Source organism: Lottia gigantea, assembly GCF_000327385.1.
Source record: "Lottia gigantea unplaced genomic scaffold LOTGIsca_36, whole genome shotgun sequence".
NCBI classification, from domain to species: Eukaryota; Metazoa; Mollusca; class Gastropoda; family Lottiidae; genus Lottia; species Lottia gigantea.
The window spans coordinates 174,750-196,516 of record NW_008709220.1 but is presented as its reverse complement, the minus strand read 5'-3'; the positions used below and the strand labels follow the sequence as shown (position 1 = coordinate 196,516).

Here is a 21,767-nt window from a genome sequence, read left to right as displayed (position 1 = left end):
TAATAAGGTTAGAACACACTTCTTTAATAAGATTAGAACACACTTCTTTAATAAGAATAGAACACACTTCTTTAATAAGAATAGAACACACTTCTTTAATAAGAATAGAACACACTTCTTTAATAAGAATAGAACACACTTCTTTAATAAGAATAGAACACACTTCTTTAAATTAGAACACACTTCTTTAATAAGATTAGAACACACTTCTTTAATAAGATTAGAACACACTTCTTTAATAAGAATAGAACACACTTCTTTAATAAGATTAGAACACACTTCTTTAATAAGATTAGAACACACTTCTTTAATAAGATTAGAACACACTTCTTTAATAAGAATAGAACACACTTCTTTAATAAGATTAGAACACACTTCTTTAATAAGGTTAGAACACACTTCTTTAATAAGATTAGAACACACTTCTTTAATACGGTTAGAACACACTTCTTTAATAAGATTAGAACACACTTCTTTAATAAGATTAGAACACACTTCTTTAATAAGATTAGAACACACTTCTTTAATAAGATTAGAACACACTTCTTTAATAAGATTAGAACACACTTCTTTAATAAGATTAGAACACACTTCTTTAATAAGATTAGAACACACTTCTTTAATAAGATTAGAACACACTTCTTTAATAAGAATAGAACACACTTCTTTAACAAGGTTAGAACACACTTCTTGATTATTACAATTTCAAATTTATTCTATAAGGTAGCATGCCAGGCACGATAATATACGCAGCTTGATTTTAAATAAAAATATTTGGCAGTACAGTAACAATTACCAGTATGAAATATTCAACCTTCAGACATACACTTCTTTTGAACTTTTTGGGGCGATACTATTACTAAGTTTTGTAAAAATCTGTCAAGAATTGTGCCATCTAGAGTATTCAACATCTTTTCAGGAACAAGGGCAATAACTCATACTATTTTTCTGTATTTTGATAGGGTTCATCCTAAGGTGATTACAAACATTAAACCAAATTTCGTCAAAATCCATCAATAATTGAACCTTCTGGAGTGTTTACAAGCAAAAATTAAATGATTATCAAGCGAAAGGGCAATAACTCATACTAATTGTTATCTCTGATTTTCCATAGAGTTCATCCTTTGATGATAACAAACACTCACATCAAATTTCATCAAAATCTGTCAAGGATTGCACCATCTATCGATTTTTCTGATTTTCAATAGGGTTCAGTTTGGGTGTTTACAAACAATCATACCAAGTTGTGTCAAGATCAGTCAAGAATTGTGCCTTCTAGAGTGTTTACGAGCAATTGTGGACATACACACATAATACGTCCCCCATTTCATGTGGGCGTATAAAAATCATCTGCACAATGTCAAGATATTATAAACTTCTCCCTTATACCTTCACTGCAATAGCCACCATTTGATTTTATTTTTCGCCAGTGATATAGCCAATCAGAGCCCTCGAAGGATAGGCTGTAAACATTATGGTTTCGCATTCACAGACTTTCTGATTGGCTTTATTCACTAGCAAAGAATCCAATCAAATTACTTCATCAACAAACTTCCCATGATACAAAAAAGGTGGCTATGACAGTCTACGTACAAGTACGTAGTTTGTAATAGCTGGACATTGTGAAGATGAAGTTTGTAATAGCTGGACATTGTGAAGATGAAGTTTGTAATAGCTTGACATTGTGAAGATGAAGTTTGTAATAGCTGGACATTGCGAAGATGAAATACAGAGTGATTACTGTATTTCAAACATTCTAGATTTTAATCTTGGTACAGAAAGATGATTAACAACTCACTGTCTTTTTGTGTCTTTGTTTGCTTTATAGGCCTTACTTTTACCAGCCACTTCCAGAAATTTGTCTTTTTTCACGCAAGCCTTGTTAAAATGTTGGCCACTAACGGTAAAGATATGTTCAACACCAGATGCGTCCAAGCCATCATTTTCATCTTCTCCAGATAGATGAACTATTTCTTCATTCCCTGTTGATAGAAAATACAACCAAAATATTATAAGTTTCGGTAAAAGGGACAGGGGTTGATTTGAGTTTTGAATAATGTAAATATTCTTTAGAAGTACTAGAAATATACGGAAATCACATAATACCTTTAAAAATACTTCAAACTAGGAATTTTACTGACTATTTCTCCAGATAGATGAACTATTTTTTCATTCCCTGTTGATAGAAAATGCAACCAGAATACTAAAAAGTTCGGTTTTTGTGCTTTTTTAGGGGGTTGATTTGAGTCTTGAATATATGTAAATAGTCTTCAGAAGTACTAGAAATGTATCACATAATCACATAATACCTTTAAAAATACTTCAAACTAGGAATTTTACTGACTATTTCTATATGTGTTTTTTCTATTTATCACAGAGTATATCTTCAATTGACGAGACGTCAATTTAACATTTAAATGCAATTAATTCTGGACACACATGGATTTGAAGGCTCAAATATCGACAGTGTACTGTGAACACTATTAAGCTTACTGATTAGGTCAGCTAAAAAATTCTGAGACTAAAGTATGATTGGCCAAAAAAATGGCCTACCTATCCCTTTAATATAACAAAAGTGATGAGATGTTTTTGGGGTTTTGTTGTTTTATCTTTTTCCAAGCAAACATAGAACTCCAGAATACAAAGGCCCCCAAGAAGAAGTTTTAAAAATTTAAAAGCAATATTTTTATACAGTACATTTGTGCCCAAAAATATGTGTTGGAAAGCACCAGATCAATTCAATTTCATAATTCAAAGTTTAACATGTTGAAGATGCATAAGATGCAAGTCATCAAGACAACATCACTGTTGCACTTTCTACCAGCCCCGCCCTTATTTCCTTTTTGGTTTGTTACCGTTTAAATTGAATACCCCATAGCCTAAGATTTTATTATTATTATCATTGTTAAAAACTAAAACTACTGATCTTACCAATAAATACTCCGTAATGAGAGTATATTCCTCTTTTAAATTCTACAATATCACCCGGTTGAAGTTCTGAAAGAACAGTTTTATTGTGTCTAACTACCATGGAATCCATTTCTTCCTTATGAAATAATCACTGTTGTCTATTACACAGTTTCACTTTTGGTTTCGTATAGAATTATTTCCCTATCCTGTCAAAGGGACAGGAAGTACTCTCTATTTTATCTAAATAGTGTACCCCATAGACTCGATTAACAACAAAAGAGTAAGATGAGTCGTAGACAAAGGCTTGTTGATCGAATTTTGCAGAAGTTGTACTTGTTTATGTGTTCATACATAAAATATTATTTCAAAGAAACACTGAAATTGAATAATGTTCTTATTCAGAATACTTGATAAATACTAGGACGCAAAAGTAACGATTCATTTTCAATTATTTTATCAATCATTTTTAGGGTTAGGTGTTAAAAAAAACACATCTAATTGCACACTAAATATCATTTCCTATCATTATTAGCCAAATATGGAATACAGAATTCTAAAACTGAAGGAAGCATAAAGTGTTCAGTATAACTGAAGTGGTAAATAGCCAATTATTATCCTTCTACAATTCAATGTCACGGATTGTTATGTAAAAATGAATATACGCAATATGAAATATGGAGACAAAAATAGACAAACCTGCGATCGTTTAGAAAAAATGACAGTTCAGACATCGGATAGATCTACAGGAAAATAAGTATTGCGGAATCTAAAACCGTGAGGGTTATATTTTGAAAACTCAGTATTGTCACCATAATAGCAAAAAGTATGCCTCTGTAAAAAGGCACAGTACGAAAGTCTTGAAACTATAGTTTCGATTTCCCTAACAGGTCCAAATTATAAATAAAAAGAAAATCGATGCGGAACAACAGATTGAAATATTTCGTTTCATGTGAAACAAACGGCCATTCCGGATTTTATCAGAAACCTTTAGTTTCGTTCTACAAGTTGTTTTTGTGCAGTTGGGCACGATGCGGCAAGTTGGGCAATGCGGCAAAACGAACCCACCGGTGTGAGCGGGCCTTTAACATTACATATTATAAACTCAACAGACTGCACATAAAATAACTTATAAGTTATAATTTTGACAGTGACAGCATTGATAAACTATTGGACTAGATGCTTAAAACATATATAGTGATTTTGAAATAGAATTTATTTATGCTAACCGTATTATATGCCTTCCAGGTACAAATTCTTGGATAATAAAATTAATACAAGGAATAAAAATGGAGTAAGAGAAAATAAACATTATCCAGCCTTAAATTAGTAATAAAAAAATTAACAGTCATAACAGTGTCTGGAAGATAAAGACTACCTAAACCATATGGCTAGATTTCCACAATGTGGTAATCAAAAATCACAAATTAATAAGAAAACGAAAGTAATGATAAATGTGCATCTTACAAGTGGTATTTCTATATCATTCTACAATTGATGTATAGAGCACTATTTTAACACTGGTATTTCTATATCGCTCTACAATTGATGTATTGATGTACTATTTTAACACTGGTAGCCTATTTCTATATCGCTCTACAATTGATGTATTGAGCACTATTTTAACACTAGTATTTCTATATTGCTCTATAATTGATGTATTGAGCACTATTTTAACAGTGAAAATATTTTATTACTGTACATGTATATCAATAGAAACATTTATTTGGTTAAAATGAAAAACAATTAGTATCATCTTTGGCAGTTATGAAGATAAAAAATATATAATAATGGAAAATTCCGTAAATATCGATATTTAGATAATATAATTATATATTAGGAAATACAAATCATGGGCGCATGTGGCGCACTATTTGAACAATTTATGGTCGAGTGACAGGAAGACCATTCGTTCGTTTTGGGACCCATCTCCATTCAGCCTCTGTCGTGGGCACCCACTGGATGACTGGAAATTCAGTAACATGCAAGAAGGTGCCTTCTTTCTATAATATTTCTGAGAGCTATAATGATACGGTGTCACCAGCTCAACTGAAACGTTCTCATGCCGCAATACTCTGCAATCGAATTCGCACCTACGGTCCGACCCCTTTTGAATAAAACCTGCGTACGCCACTGGTCCCTCCCGCATTGTAAAAGCGATCTGCGCCTCTGATACAAATATCTTATTATAAAGTTAATAAAAATTCAGCAGTTTTTTTACCCAAAATTCAGAATGGTTTTAATGATTTTGGGTTATGAGGTAAAATAAGTAAGAATGAGTTGTTTATCCTATTGGATTAAGTTGAGAAAAGAAATCTACTCTCCGACCACAGTGAGTTCAGAATTGTTGTTATTTTGTCACAAATATATGGTTTGAGAAACTCTCTTGTGAAAATGATTCACATTTTGGAATGAAAATTCTCCTCTCCTCTTTCATAATAATAATTTTTGATCGGTTGATATTTTCATGAACCCAATGACCTTTGATGATTCTCAGCAAAAGGAGTTGATATTTCAATTCACATAAAAGTGACTGATGTGATTCTGAACAGGATACAGACCGAAAATCTGCCTCTATTCCAGCCTGGTTGATATTTGGACAGTTTTCAGCGGACGACAAAATAGCTACCAGAGGCTGGGTTAGTGGCAGATGTTTCCGACTAATAGTCAGACAGTAGAAATCATTGACAATACAGCATCATTAAGTAAGAACTTTCATAACAGTCGACACATAAACATCGTCATTCTTCCCTTTTCTATGTGGACTCTTTAAAAACGCTGCTATTTTACTGTCCTCCGTCATCAAATTGTAAAATTTCTGGAATAAGAGAAAATATTAATGAATTGGATTAACTGGAAGACCATTTTCCCCATGTCAATCTATCACAAACTTCGTATTATACATCGACTGCACATGCCACCTTTCTTGTATCATGGAAGTTTGGTTTGGATTGTACGCTACGCTACCGCATACAGCCAATGAGAACCCTTGACAGAAAGTTTGTTTACAGAAAAGGGGTTATTGCAGTCAAGGTATAAGACAAAAATCGTAATAGCTTGACATTGTAAATGGAAGACTGAAATACAGTTATGTGTCCACGTAGCCAGACAACTCTGGTTCCTAAGACGAGATATACGTATGTGATATCACTGTTTAGGTGCAATTATACTTTCTGTCCAAACATTGTAGATTTCCTACAAATCAAGCAGGTGTAAACGTGGGTACCCTTTCGAATGTAAATATGCATACCTGGACAGCTGGGAACGCTTCCATAGAACTGGTACCAAAATATTCATGGACCATTAACAACGCTTCTAGTAGTCCCAGATCAGCTAATGTAACACTCTTACCATATAAATATCCAGAGCCGTTATCTTCTAATATCTGGGATATAAAGAAACAGTGAATATCCCCATAAAAAAACGTAGACAAGCCAATCCCGTCATCATTCTAGTTGTATCAACTCACACAACGGACTTCGGATATCGAAGTGTCATCGGGAAAGAACAGTTTACCATTTAAAATATTGCGACATCTCCAAAGCACTCATAATTATGACCCCATGTTTTAAAAAATACGATTAGGGGCCTTTAAACTAAAAAAATCCTTAGTTAAGTTTTCATGAATAAGGTTCCAGGTTTTAATATATGTCAGACTTACCTTATTGAAAATAGGTAAATATCTGGGCATTGTCTTAGAGATAAGAGAAGTTTGTAGTGCTTGAGCTTCATCCTGAAATCCTATAGCAGCAAACGCGATCCAGAAATCTCGAGATCCATCGTACAGTTCATCTATTCTAGAAACAAAACAAAATCAATTCAGGGATTTCAACTTCTATTCTCGAGGATCCTTTCTATTCGATGACCCATAGTTAAAACTTGGTAACGTTAACCCTAGGTACCCCACCCACTACAATAAGCGAAAGAAAGTCACTCAATTCTACAAAAGACAATGAATTATTTGAACAGTTTTCAGCCTATTTCTCACATCTATATATGGAAATGGTCTACGAGATTTCTCGGGTACCTGTGGTTTGGGGACTAACCTCTCAGGTACCTATGGTGTTTGTGAATCCCCGGTTTGGAACTAATTCTCGGGTACCTGTGTTTTTTATATTGGGTATTTATTAATGCTTCCAGGTTTAAGAAGTAAGTTCTCGGACACCTGTGATGTTTGATGGTTCCCCAGCTTGGGAAGTAAGTTCTTCTGCACCTGTGGAGCTTGGTGGTTCCCAGATTTTGAAATTCGGGCACTGGATGAACTTACAAAAAAAAAAAACAGTAATTGTGGCATAAATGTTTTTTGCTTGTTATATCAACCACTTACCTTGATGCATCAAGATCATTGTTACCATAGATACGACCTTTACGAGCCAGATATCTGACAATAGCTCCACCTTGACACCAAATTCTACCATCAATTTCCAATACAGGTACTTGCTGGAACAATAGTTTACCATCTAGAATATACAACAGTTTATCTTCTTATTCTAAACTGTACAACATTATAACATCTTAGATATACAACAATTTACCATCAAAATGATACATTATACAACAGTTTACCATTCAAATATACAACAGTTTACCATCTGAAATATACAAGATACAACAGTTTACCATTCAAATATACAAGATACAACAGTTTACCATCTGAAATATACAAGATACAATAGTTTACCATCTAAATATACAACAGTTTACCGTCTAAAATATACAAGATACAACAGTTTACCATTAAAATATATAACAGTTTACCATCTAAAATATACAAGATACAACAGTTTACCATTCAAATATACAAGATACAACAGTTTACCATCTAAAATATACAAGATACAACAGTTTACAATTCAAATATACAACAGTTTTCTAAAAAATTAAATCATTCTCTTATGAGTCGATGGAGCAGAAAAGTAGAATTAATTGGTCGTTATATTCATTCATTCATTCATGCCAGTGATGCGAATTGGCCTATGATAATGAGTATAGCTACAGTGTACTAAAAATATACTCTCGGTAAACGAAAACACGCTTCATTTTCTTTACACTAAATAATGTTACGGTAGTCTTCCCTCAACAATGTCCTACTTCTTTGTCAATGTTAGGCCAAGGCCAAATTGTCATATTATAAGGGATTATGTTAAAGAGATTGTAAAGAGGTTTTCAGAAACGCACTGGTTATTTACACCGTCACGATGCGTGTTCTCTATGGCTGCTAACAACAGTACGGATAAGATAAAACATAATAGGCGCGCTTGTTTTGGGGTTTTTTTTTTAAAACGTGAAACCATTTTGATCGTCAAGAATGATATTAAGTGACTTTGTTAGGGTTTTGTTTGTAACGTTGCGGTGCGAATAGCCACAGCCTTTCTAAAATCTATGTGTATGCATGGGATATTGATAGCATCAATTTGCACCATTTTTTAGTCAGACGACTGTTGGCCTAGTGGTTCGTGCAATTCCACCAAAATGAGTGTTTGATGACACTAATTGCAATATATGCTTTATCACATAAGCCTCTTCGAGCGATTTGTGGCACTTAGTTTTGGTGGAATTACAGGAACCACAAACATTGGAATGATGCAAATTGGTGCTATCATAGTCGCCGATAAGAATTAAACATTTAAAAAACTTCCTTACAATCCCTTTAAAAACGAAATGACATCAAATAGTTGACGCCCTAAATTTCTGCTTTATCAACAACATTAAAAACTCATTCGGCAATCCTGGGCAGTTTTCATCAAGCTGAATCTGTTGCAGAGCGCTAGCAGAACTTGCACGGGAGACCATGAAAAAATGTACTTTAATATAGTATTTTATTATGATCATTTATCATTAATCTTACGTCTGATTCTCTGCTCCTGAATGAAGACGAACTTTCAATATGTTTGTGAAATATACAGTGTAGCCTACTTCCAAAGTTTTGTTAAAATTGAAATATCTGAACTGATCTTCTCACCTGCTCTCAGTTTCTCTATTTGAGATTTTTCTGTCAAATATTCTTCTTCATACTGTAATGAAGAAATTTCTAATTAAAATAGAACAAATGTTATAAATACATTTAATTGAAAAAAACCTGAAGACCGTGCCCACTTTTAAACCAATATTTTCTTTCTTTTTGTTTTTTTTACCTGAATATGAACAATTATGATTATATAAAAATTATCCAATGCTTATATAATATTAACAAAGTTAGGTTTTAGATCATAACTACATCTTATTTATTTAACCCGCAACCCCTTTATCAATCGATATATTGGGTATGCAAAAGTTTCGTACAATTTCACCGACGATGAATATTACCTACGACATTGTGAAGAGAGTTGAGCACACAAAACTATATGGACTGGAGCTATTGTGTCCTAGAACCACAGAGGTCTGATTGAAAATTGGAATGCCGAATGGTGCAAATTGAATTTATCAGTCCCCCTTATACATTAAAAAACCTCTTCACAGCCCCTTTCATATACCAAGTTGGCATGTTTATATTCTAGTAAAACGATACATCTAATAACAATAGGGCTAGTACAGAATGGTGAAAAATTCGATACCAAGCTGTTGATACTTATAGCGTGTTATAACGACCCTGGTTTGAACTCTTAACTTCACGATGGTACAGTATACTGCCATCAATAGCTATTATCTCCATAGTCAATTTATCTTTTCACTGTTCGCATATATGCTGTTTTCAGAGGCCATAATATGCACATATGAAATTAATCTTATTGTATCTTATATACAACTATGCTACAGCAGGGCCCATATCAAGGTTAATTCCAATATTCAAGCGTCTGTGAGTTATGTTAGCCCAAGATTCGCAGAATGATTGCTGCCAGATTACAGAACTGGAAGAATCAATGCAAATTTCAACTCACCTCAATTTCCAGGTATCCTAGAACAAGCCTGATGATTTCAGCTCTTCCTCTACCGTTAAAATAGATCAATTTAGCCCCCGACATCTTATACTCCGTCCAGCTTTGACAAGGTGTCTTTCTGTACAACAGTAAGAAGTTGGTTGTCTCCCTTTTAAAGAGGTTAAAGAGACGCTAATACTCTATCAACCTTTGTACTACCCCGGCCCGTCATATTTCTTGCTCTCGATTGAGCTAATGAAGACAGACAATATCCTGCAGTGTGTAATGAGGAAAACATGACAGTGGCATTAGCCTATTTCGATTTCCAATATGTAGTTCAATCTCAGTTTGTGTTCCAATCGAACGTTCTTGGACGTTGTTTCCGTGTCCGCTATTCAAGTCTATAAGGGAGAAAATGGAAGACAGGCCTATCGTTGGGTACTCACTCAGGGTCTTATCTTGATGCGCATCGGTAATGTGCTTAATTTTCTACCCTTTTGTAATAAAGATATTATTATTATTAATATTAAGTACGTGGGCTATATCTGGCTCAAGGTTTAATGGTGCTGAATCCTTTCAAAGGGGGGTTATAACTGGAGTTTTAAATGTCATCGGTCATTATCATTATTTTTTTTTCAGGGTTGGGGCGGGGTATAAATGTGCAATGTTGAGTTATATGAAAAACTCTAATCGTTGTTTAGATAGGCTAGCTTCTCATTTCTATAAATGTACCCTTTATGAATAATCTATATCAGAATAAAATTGTCATGAATTAAAACATGTTTATCATGAGTTAACTCTTATTATTACTTTAAGTATAACAAAGGACATGCTGCCAATAGAAACGCCCCCAATAAAAACGCAACGCCCCCAATAGAAACGCAACGCCCCCATCAGAAACTCAACGCCCCCAATAGAAACGCCCCAAAAAGAAACGCCACCCACAGAAAACATGACTTTTTTGCACTGGAGTACTGGACATCTACCTGAAGAAAATTCAAGTGGTAGACAAAGAACGGGATCAACAAGATACAGAATTTTATAGTTACAATAAAAATATCTTTATTTTGGCACCCGACAATAATTTAAATATAATAGGTTCCATTATAATCATATCATTATAAATATCACAGAAATGTTTCTTCGAAGCTGTAGGACTGGATGATAGACTAAATAGAAATGCGCATCCATTTAAAGATGGTTTTCCTAATTTTTCTTTAGAGTGAACTATTTGATTAATTGGTGTTAATGAATTATCTTGTATTCTTAATCATATTATGTTCTTATTGCATATAATTAACAGTTTTAACCAATCATTCGTCCATGTATGCTTAGTCTGAATAAACAAAAAAAGACTTTTTGATCTTTCTTGATCGGTCACTCATTAGAATTCTGCTGGGAATTCTCTTCGTATTTAGCTAATTATGAATTAATTATGGACAAGTCATTAGAACACCTCTACTTTGTATTCATATAAGTATTAGCATTTTCATAAATGAAAATAAGGGAACCCATCTTTAAGGTGGTGACTGTAATCCATTGACAACTCCAGCAACTTCGACAATTACTAGTACAATATATTATTCAGTGGCAATACCAATTGCACCCCCACTACATTTCTAATATATCTAAAAATTTTGTCTCCAAATATTTGTCAGAATGCAACAAATCCATTCTATTTTCCAAAATATTTTTTGGAGGGAATCCTCTTGGATGCTACATATGAGGCTTGCATCTATGGGTCTTCCACAGAATGGCCACATTTTGAATCTGAAGAGTTGTCCCCCCATTAATTCAGTCTGTCCCTTATTTGTACCCCCATTTCAGGAGGCTGGCTCTTATATTAGTTGATACTAAAAATCACAGAAAGAGATGAAATTTAAGAACAGTAGTTATTACAATATAAAACTTTAGACAATGGAGCATAACAAGCCTACCTAAATTTCATTTAGTAAAAATATATCACATACCAAAGATCAATTCTGATCTGAATTTTTTTTTAATAATTTTTAAAATTATTATAAAAATTAATTTTTTAATTGGAATCAAAAAGGTCAATTCCAGTAATTGGAAACTGTAGAATTAATCATATCAGTTTTATCAAAATACAAGGTTGAAGTAGTAAAGTTCAATAAATAAAAGGGATTGTTAAGAGGATTTTTTATGTATATCAGGGACAATGGTAGCATCAATTTGCACCATTCCAATTTTCAATCAGACATCTGTGGTTCTAGCAATTCTACTAAAATTATACTGGAATGGTGCAAATTGATGCTATCATTGTCCCTGATACACATAAAAAATTTAGAAAACCTCTTTACAATCCCTTTATACAAGGTAAAGATATTCTGCACATCCAGGTCTGATTATTAAACTATCTTGAATGTGCACAAATACCTTTCCTTGTCTTTATCCCTGGTTGTAATTGGATTAATTGTCTATTGATGGTAATATCCCTGAGGTTGATTTTTCTCTCTTTTATTCTTCCCCATGTAATGAGAAGCTACGGCCAGGGTACCTGCAGCAGCTGCTCCTAAGAACACAGCAGTAAGAAATCCATCAACTTGTTCACTCTTCTCCGTTTCATATCTGCACCAATTAGCAAAATGTTCACAGTTTTGGGTTATTATATTATATCCAACACGTCCAAGCTTTGATAAAGAATTTTCTACAATCTTATGGGCAGGAAGGGGCCTGAAAATAAAAAAGATAGCTTAAAGAGATTGTAAAGATATTTTTTAAACTTTTCATGTGTAGGGCGCTGTGCGACACTGATAGCATCAATTTGCACCATTCCAATTTTCAGTCAGACGTCTGTGGTTTCTGCAATTCCACAAAAAATAAGCGTTTAATCGCAAAGTATGCTTTATATGATTATTTTAAGTGGATTGCACGTACCATAGACATCTGATTGAAAATTAGAGAAATGCAAATTGATGCTATGTAGGAAAGCTCTTTACAATCAGAGCTCTCATCAGTAAACATGGTTTCGCGTTCACAGACTTTCTGAACTGGACTCTGATTGGCCGTATTCACTGGCATACAATCCAATCAAATTATTTCATCTACAAACTTCCATCATGTGGCTAGACTGTCATAGCCACTTATTTTGTATCATGTAAGTTCCATGATACAAAATAAGTGGCTATGACAGTCTAGGTATAAGTACAATGTTTGTATTAGCTGGACATGTGAAGATGAAGTTTGTATTAGCTGGACATTGTGAAGATGAAGTTTGTAATAGCTGGACATTGTGAAGATGAAGTTTGTAATAGCTGGACATTGTGAAGATGAAGTTTGTAATAGCTGGACATTGTGAAGATGAAGTTTGTAATAGCTGGACATTGCGAAGATGAAGTTTGTAATAGCTGGACATTGCGAAGATGAAATACAGAGTGATTACTGTATTTCAAACATTCTAGATTTTAATCTTGGTACAGAAAGATGATTAACAACTCACTGTCTTTTTGTGTCTTTGTTTGCTTTATAGGCCTTACTTTTACCAGCCACTTCCAGAAATTTGTCTTTTTTCACCCAAGCCTTGTTAAAAAGTTGGCCACTAATGGTAAAGATGTGTTCAACACCAAATGCGTCCAAGCCATCATTTTCATCTTCTCCAGATAGATGAACTATTTCTTCATTCCCTGTTGATAGAAAATACAACCAAAATATTATAAGTTTCGGTAAAAGGGACAGGGGTTGATTTGAGTTTTGAATAATGTAAATATTCTTTAGAAGTACTAGAAATATACGGAAATCACATAATACCTTTAAAAATACTTCAAACTAGGAATTTTACTGACTATTTCTATATGTGTTTTTTCTATTTATCACAGAATATATCTTCAATTGACGAGACGTCATTTTAACATTCAAACGCAATTAATTCTGGACACACATGGATTTGAAGGCTCAAATATCGACAGTGTACTGTGAACACAATTAAGCTTACTGATTAGGTCAGCTAAAAAATTCTGAGACTAAAGTATGATTGGTCAAAAAAATGGCCTACCTATCCCTTTAATATAAAAAACTGGATACCCCTAGCCTAAGATTTTATTATTACAGTCAAGTAACTTAATTTCATGGAAACCTATTATTCATGGATTTCCAGAAAGGATTAATAATTTACATGAGCGACCTTTCGCGACCTCCGCATTAGTTTGTTTTGATAAACATGGGTTTTCTGTACAATATCAGCTAGTAGAATGAATCCATTAGTTTAATCCAAGGTAAAATGTATTTATGTATACTTTGACAAATACAAAATGGCGGATTTCAGTTATTACCAAACGTCACCATTTTTTATCGGCCGAATTTCCTTATAATCCCAAGCGGTAATCGGAATTCCAAGTGTTGTCTGCTAGAATGTAGTCCAACGAATGAAGTCACGTGATCAACTAGCGGATTCTGTGTCAGCAGAAAATTTCTATGGAACACAAAGTGGACCATATTCTTATGTTGTTTCAGTGTCTTTTAGCAATAAATCACGATATGTATCATATTTTGTCAGTCACTATTTTTTTTTTTAATCGTGGTTCTTTGAAGGAATTGTCACTAGTTATAATGTTAATTATACCACCCGGTATCCATACAACATGTTTTTCTAGACTTATGTATAGATCAAACATTGTATACGAAAATAAGTGACGCATTCTGCCGCGGTTGCCGAGTTGGTTGCTCATGAAATATGGGTCAAAGTGAAGGGTTCATAAGGAAAATCGAAATAAACCAATTTCAATTATTTTGTAGAAACATCTAAGACATGAAAAAAATTTTTTCGTTTTTTTAACGTTGACGAAATTCGGTGTTGAATCCTTATATCCACGAAAATAGGTTACACCACTGTATTATTATTATTGTTAAAAACTAAAACTATTGATCTTACCAATATATACTCCGTAATGAGAGTATATTCCTCTTTTAAATTCTACAATATCACCCGGCTGAAGTTCTGAAAGAACAGTTTTATTATGTTTATCTACCATGAGATCCATTTCTTCCTTTTGAAATAATCACTGTTGTTTTCTATTACGAAGTTTCATTTTCGGTTTTATTGAGAATTATTTCCGGATGTTGTCATCAGGACAGGAAGTACGCGCTCTTTTATCTAAATGGTGTACTCCATAGACTCGATTAACAACAAAAGAGTAGGATGAGTCGAATTTTGCAGAAGTTGTACTTGTTTATGTGTTCATACATAAAATATTATTTCAAAGAAACACTGAAATTGTATAATGTTCTTATTCAGAATACTTGGTAAATACTAGGACGCAAAAGTAACGATTCATTTTCAATTATTTGATCAATCATTTTTAGGGTTAGGTGTAAAAAATCTAATTGCACACTAGGCCTAAATGACATTTCCTGTCATCATTAGCCAAATAAGGAATACAGAATTCTAAAACTGGAGGAAGTATAATAACGTGTTCTGGTGTTCAGTATAACTATTCAATCATGTCGTCAGGTACTTGATACAAAATCTACAAAATAGTCGATATTTATATAGTGTAAGATTGATTGTAGGGCCTATATTATATTGTGTATATTCTATTAGAGTGTTGTGTTAAAATTGTTCAGTTAATCTTTTAGGCTCAATTGTAAAAATGCCTTTATACTTATTTTTTTTTAGCCAAATAAGGAATTTACTATTAAATTATTATTAGGTGATTTTCTAAGCAGCCAATTATTATCCTTCTACAATTCAATGTCGGGGATTGTTGTGTAAAAATGAATACACGAAGTATGAAACTTGTTAATTTATATTATTATGAGAACGTATTTGAAAAGCGAACTGTCATTGGTTATAATTCACTGACTTATACACAGCTATTTGGATTAAATGAACCACGGGTTAAAATTCACCTCCCTTTGTATAATCCATAATAATGACAAGAAAGCCAACAGCATCTAAAATTCATTTGACATGGTTCGCCATATTCAGGGTTGATTTAGGTTTATGTAAACAGTCTTCAGCCGATCTGCACGAATATTGCATAACCCCTCCAAATATACCTCAAACTATAAATTTCACTTTCACTTTCTTTTTTACATCTGTCTTTTCTATTTTTCTATATATGACACTCTCGAGAATTAGACGAGTCGTCTTTTTAACTTTCGAACGCGAATAATTGTGGACACACATGGATTTAAGGCTCAAATATCGACGGTGAGCTGTATATATTATTAGTATTAGTAAAACATGTAGTATTACTGATTAGCTTAGCTAGAAAATTCATGTTTCTCAGAAAATGCACAGTGACTAATTTACCACGAATAAATTGGTCACTGTGCATTTATTCATGGTAAATTGGTCACTGTGCATTTATTCATGGTAAATTGGTCACTGTGCATTTATTCATGGTAAATTGGTCACTCGACATTTATTCATGGTAAATTGGCCATGCGACATTTAATCATGGTAAATTAGTCACTATGAATTTATTCATGGTAAATTGGTCACGAGACATTTATTCATGGTAAATTGGTCACTGTGCATTTATTCATGGTAAATTGGTCACTTTGAATTCATTCATAGTAAATTGGTCACAGGACATTTATTCATGGTAAATTGGTCATTGTGCATTTATTCATGGTAAATTGGTCACTTTGAATTTATTCATAGTAAATTGGTCACAGGACATTTATTCATGGTAAATTGGTCACTTTGAAGTTATTCATGGTAAATTGGTCACTTTGAAGTTATTCATGGTAAATTGGTCACTGTGAATTTATTCATGGTAAATTGGTCACTCGACATTTATTTATGGTAAATTGGTCACTGTGCGTTTATTCATGATGAATTGGTCATTGTGCATTTATTCGTGGTAAATTGGTCACTGTGCATTTATTCATGGTAAATTGGTCACTGTGCATTTATTCATGTAAATTAGTCACTGCATTTATTCATGGTAAATTGGTCACGAGAAATTTATTCATGGTAAATTAGTCACTGTGCATTTATTCATGGTAAATTAGTCACTGTGCATTTATTCATGGTAAATTTGTCACTGTGCATTTATTCATGGTAAATTAGTCACTGTGCATTTATTCATGGTAAATTGGTCAGTGTGCATTTATTCATGGTAAATTGGTCACTGTATATTTATTCATGTTAAATTTTCACGAGACATTTATTCATGGTAAATTGGTCACTGTGCATTTATTTATGGTAAATTGGTCACTGTGCATTTATTCGTGGTAAATTGGTAACTGTATATTTATTCATGGTAAATTGGTCAGTGTGCATTTATTCATGGTAAATTGGTCACTGTGCATTTATTCATGGTAAATTGGTCAGTGTGAATTTATTTATGGTAAATTGGTCATTGTGCATTTATTCATTGTAAATTGGTCACTGTGCATTTATTGATGGTAAATTGGTCAGTGTGAATTCATTCATGGTAAATTGGTCACTGTGCATTTATTCATGGTAAATTGATCACTGTGCATTTATTCATGGTAAATTGGTCACTGTGCATTTATTCATGCTAAATTGGTCAGTGTGCATTTATTCATGGTAAATTGGTCACTTTGAATTTATTCATGGTAAATTGGTCACTTTGCATTTATTCATGGCAAATTGGTCACTGTGCATGTATTCATGGTAAATTAGTAACTGTGCATTTAATCATGGTAAATTAGTCACTGTGCATTTATTTATGGTAAATCGGTCACTGTGCATTTATTTATGGTAAATCGGTCACTGTGCATGTATTCATGATAAATTAGTAACTGTACATTTATTTATGATAAATTAGTCACTGTACATTTATTCATGATAAATTAGTCACTGTACATTTATTCATGGTAAATTTGTAACTGTATATTTATTCATGGTAAATTGGTAACCGTATATTTATTCATGGTAAATTAGTCACTATGCATTTATTCATGGTAAATTGGTCACAGGACATTTATTCATGGTAAATTGGTCACTTTGAAGTTATTCGTGATAAATTAGTCACTGTGCATGTATTCATGGTAAATGAGTCACTGTGCATTTATTCATGGTTAATTGGTCACTGTGAATTTATTCATGGTAAATTAGTCACTGTACATTTATTCGTGGTAAATTGGTAACTGTGCATTTATTCATGCTAAATTGGTCACTTTGCATTTCTTTATGGTAAATTGATCACTATGCATCTATTCATGGTAAATTGGTCACTTTGCTTTTATTCATTGTAAATTGGTAACTGTATATTTATTCATTGTAAATTAGTCACTGTGCATTTGTTCATGGTAAATTAGTCACTGTGCATTTATTCATGGTAAATTGGTCACTGTGCATGTATTCATGGTAAATGAGTCACTGTGCATTTATTCGTGGTAAATTGGTCACTGTGCATTTATTCATGGTAAATTAGTCACTGTGCATTTATTTATGGTAAATGAGTCACTGTGCATTTATTCATGGTAAATTAGTCACTGTGCATTTATTTATGGTTGATTAGTCACAGGATATTTTTTTATGGTCAATTGGTCACTGTGCATTTATTCGTGGTAAATTGGTCACTGTGCATTTATTCATGGTAAATTAGTCACTATACATTTATTCATGGTAAATTGGTCACTATGCATCTATTCATGGTAAATTGATCACTTTGCATTTATTCATTATAAATTGGTCACTGTACATGTATTCATGGTAAATTGGTCACTGTGCATTTATTCATGGTAAATTGGTCACTGTGCATTTATTCATGGTAAATTGGTCACTGTGCATTTATTCATGGTAAATTGGTCACTGTACATTTATTCATTGTAAATTGGTCACTGTACATTTATTCATGGTAAATTGGTCACTGTATATTTATTCATGGTAAATTGGTCACTGTGCATTTATTCATGGTAAATTGGTCACTGTATATTTATTCATGGTAAATTGGTCACTGTGCATTTATTCATGGCAAATTGGTCACTGTACATTTATTCATTGTAAATTGGTCACTGTACATTTATTCATGGTAAATTGGTCACTGTATATTTTTTCATGGTAAATTGGTCACTGTGTATTTATTCATGGTAAATTGGTCACTGTACATTTATTCATTGCAAATTGGTCACTGTACATTTATTCATGGTAAATTGGTCATTGTGCATTTATTCGTGGTAAATTGATCACTTTGCATTTATACATAGTAAATTGGTCACTGTGCATTTATTCATTGTAAATTGGTCACTGTATATTTATTTATGGTAAATTGGTCACTGTATATTTATTTATGGTAAATTGGTCACTGTGCATTTATTCATGGTAAATTAGTCACTGTGCATTTATTCATGGTAAATGAGTCACTGTGCATTTATTCATGGTAAATTAGTCACTGTACATTTATTCATGGTAAATTAGTCACTGTACATTTATTCATGGTAAATTGGTCACTATGCATCTATTCATGGTAAATTGGCCACTTTGCATTTATTCGTGGTAAATTGATCACTTTGCATTTATTCATGGTAAATTGGTCACATGATCCTTATTCATGGTAAATTGGTCACATGGTCCTTATTCATGGTAAATTGGCCACAGTGCATTTATTCATGGTAAATTGGTCCTTATGACATAGTGTAAAAACCACATTGGAACGGTTAAAGTAATAAATGTTATCTAGACATAAAATTGTTTTATTTATTTGGTAAATTGTAACATCTTTTAAAGTTGATAAGTGTTCAGGGCTAAGGATAATCATGAAAATAGTATGATAATTTACATCAATAATTATGTTTTTGTGAAGGATGGGAGTATCAAAATTGGCTAATATAACGAATTATTTTGATATTAGCTTCTATACCAGCTCAATTACTATAGGGACTGGTTGATTGATCCAAGTCCACAGGGTCCAACTCCCAGAAAAAAATATATAGTCAAAAAGTATGAAAATACAATCTAACTAAACAACCCGTAATATACAAATGAGTGAAATAGCAAAGTTTTAATTCACAGACATTAAATTGACTAAAACTTACAAAGGGGCTCGAAATGCAGGAGAGCGTATATATATATCTCCCGGAGAAGGGTCCTCACCTCACATTAGTCCATGGGCCCCATCACATTAGTTGAGCAACTGCTTTTGACCATAAAATACTCTTGTCCAGACTTAGTTACAGATTTGGAATCGGGAAATCTGCTGTCGACCTTTTGAGTATCTATTTTTGGTAGAAGTGTGTGTAGTTGTAAATGGAACTCCAAGCTAGTCTCTGACGCCTAGACTATACCTATAGCTGTATGTTGACAAAAAGGGACTGGGTGATAGAAGCTACCCCCGAGCTTGTTTAAGATGTTGCTCATGGATCTGTTCAATAGTATTCACATTGTACACCCCTCCTCTGGGCGCTATAGTGCCATCTGTATGCCGATGGCTCCCAATATATATCTCCTTCCTTCCAGTCCGAAAAATCTGCCTCTATTCCAGCCTCTGATAGCTATTTTGACGGTATTGGCTGGAGTAGAGTCACGAACTCTATGGACTCCCCTCCAATCTAGGAAGCTGGAGAATACATCTAATGCTAAGTCCCCCGTCCCTACCCCTAAATACGTAAAATAAACATTTAAAATAATACGAATTTTTGTTCAAGACAAATAAAAAAAAGCACCCAGTCATTCGGGATTGACCATATACCGCGACCCAGTGTGCTACCCGTTGTGTACATTAAAGATCATTTGATAGGTGGAAATCGTAATATTTCCAGGCAAAATTTTAGTTTATGAATATTATTCAATCCGCAATTTAGTGTTACAAATCTATAAATCCAAAGTTGTTAATCCGTAAAATATTACACTTCCTGTCTTGCCTTTGTTTACATCCACCGACAGTTTTTAAAAACAAAGTGATATGGCAAAGTCTTTAAAAAGAAAGAAAATTCACCAATGTGATGTTTGTGAAAAATTCTGCGAAGCATCATCAATTCTTAAAGTTCACGTGAAAATTCATACTGGAGAGAAACCTCACAAATGTGATGTTTGTGGAAAATGGTTTCTAATAGCGTATAAGCTTAATAAACACATGAGAATACATACTGGATAGAAACCTTTCAAATGTGGTGTTTGTAAAAAGAAATTTCCAATTAAAAGTATTCTTAATGCTCATATAAACATATACACTAAAGGGAAACATAACAAATGTGATGTTCGTAAAAAATGTTTTATAAGATCTTATTATTTGAATGTTCACATGAGAAAACATACTGGAGAGAAACCATATGAATGTGATATTTGCAGTGTGTTCGTTCTGAAAGGAGTCTTGACATACACATAAGAACACATACTGGAGAGAAACCATACAAATGTGAAGTTTGTAAAAAAAGTTTTAATCAGGCATCTGGTCTTAAAATTCACTTTAGAGTACATACTGGAGAGTATGACTAATACCCATACGATTATAAATCTAAGACCCATAGGACTATCAAACTTATATCCATAGGACTATAAAACTAAGACCCATAGGACTATAAAACTAATACCCATAGGACTATAAAACTAAGACCAATAGGACTATAAAACTAATACCCATAGGACTATAAAACTAAGACCCATAGGACTATAAAACTAATACCCATAGGATTATAAAACTAAGACCCATAGTATTATAAAACAAATACCCATAGGATTATAAAACTAAGACCCATAGGATTATAAAACTAATACCCATAGGACTATAAAACTAATACCCATAGGACTATAAAACTAAGACCCATAGGACTATAAAACTAATACCCATAGGGTTATAAAACTAAGACCCATAGGATTATAAAACTAATACCCATAGGATTATAAAACTAAGACCCATAGGATTATAAAACTAATACCCATAGGACTATAAAACTAAGACCCATAGGACTATAAAACTAATACCCATAGGATTATAAAACTAAGACCCATAGGATTATAAAACTAATACCCATAGGATTATAACACTAATACCCATAGGACTATAAAACTAAGACCCATACGATTATAAACCTAAGACCCATAGGACTATAAAACTAAAGTAGTATATG

General features: G+C 33.1%; 4 protein-coding genes across 4 annotated transcripts; 2 read left to right on the top strand and 2 right to left on the bottom strand.

The window, feature by feature from the left end:
- Nucleotides 1–346: 346 nt before the first annotated feature.
- On the top strand, nt 347–694 carry LOTGIDRAFT_121307 (hypothetical protein; the record flags this gene model as incomplete). Its single annotated transcript, XM_009058819.1, has 1 exon — nt 347–694. A coding segment is annotated over one exon (348 nt), but the record flags the coding sequence as incomplete, so codon positions are not given.
- A 4,803-nt stretch (nt 695–5,497) lies between these two features.
- Nucleotides 5,498–9,896, bottom strand: LOTGIDRAFT_233205 (hypothetical protein). Its single transcript, XM_009058818.1, has 6 exons — nt 9,786–9,896; nt 8,870–8,921; nt 7,235–7,367; nt 6,569–6,704; nt 6,158–6,292; nt 5,498–5,725 (listed from the first exon to the last, which is right to left on the bottom strand). Exons 1-6 carry the CDS (start codon nt 9,867–9,869, stop codon nt 5,609–5,611), a joined length of 657 nt encoding a protein of 218 aa, XP_009057066.1. The 5' UTR covers nt 9,870–9,896; the 3' UTR covers nt 5,498–5,608.
- Nucleotides 9,897–12,202: 2,306 nt separating this feature from the next.
- Nucleotides 12,203–14,761, bottom strand: LOTGIDRAFT_162789 (hypothetical protein; the record flags this gene model as incomplete). Its single annotated transcript, XM_009058817.1, has 3 exons — nt 12,203–12,458; nt 13,225–13,408; nt 14,653–14,761. The coding sequence occupies 3 exons, from the start codon at nt 14,759–14,761 to the stop codon at nt 12,203–12,205; spliced, it is 549 nt and encodes a 182-aa protein (XP_009057065.1).
- Nucleotides 14,762–20,602: 5,841 nt separating this feature from the next.
- On the top strand, nt 20,603–21,135 carry LOTGIDRAFT_178695 (hypothetical protein; the record flags this gene model as incomplete). Its single annotated transcript, XM_009058816.1, has 3 exons — nt 20,603–20,728; nt 20,795–20,991; nt 21,027–21,135. The coding sequence occupies 3 exons, from the start codon at nt 20,603–20,605 to the stop codon at nt 21,133–21,135; spliced, it is 432 nt and encodes a 143-aa protein (XP_009057064.1).
- Nucleotides 21,136–21,767: the final 632 nt, after the last annotated feature.

Coding starts and splice junctions, on each gene's coding strand:
- LOTGIDRAFT_233205 (XM_009058818.1), bottom strand. CDS start 9,869: ATGTCGGGGGCTAAATTGATCTATTTTAACGGTAGAGGAAGAGCTGAA. Junction 8,922..9,785: donor TAGGATACCTGGAAATTGAG/GTGAGTTGAAAT, acceptor TCTTCATTACAG/TATGAAGAAGAATATTTGAC. Junction 7,368..8,869: donor AATAGAGAAACTGAGAGCAG/GTGAGAAGATCA, acceptor TGTATATTCTAG/ATGGTAAACTATTGTTCCAG.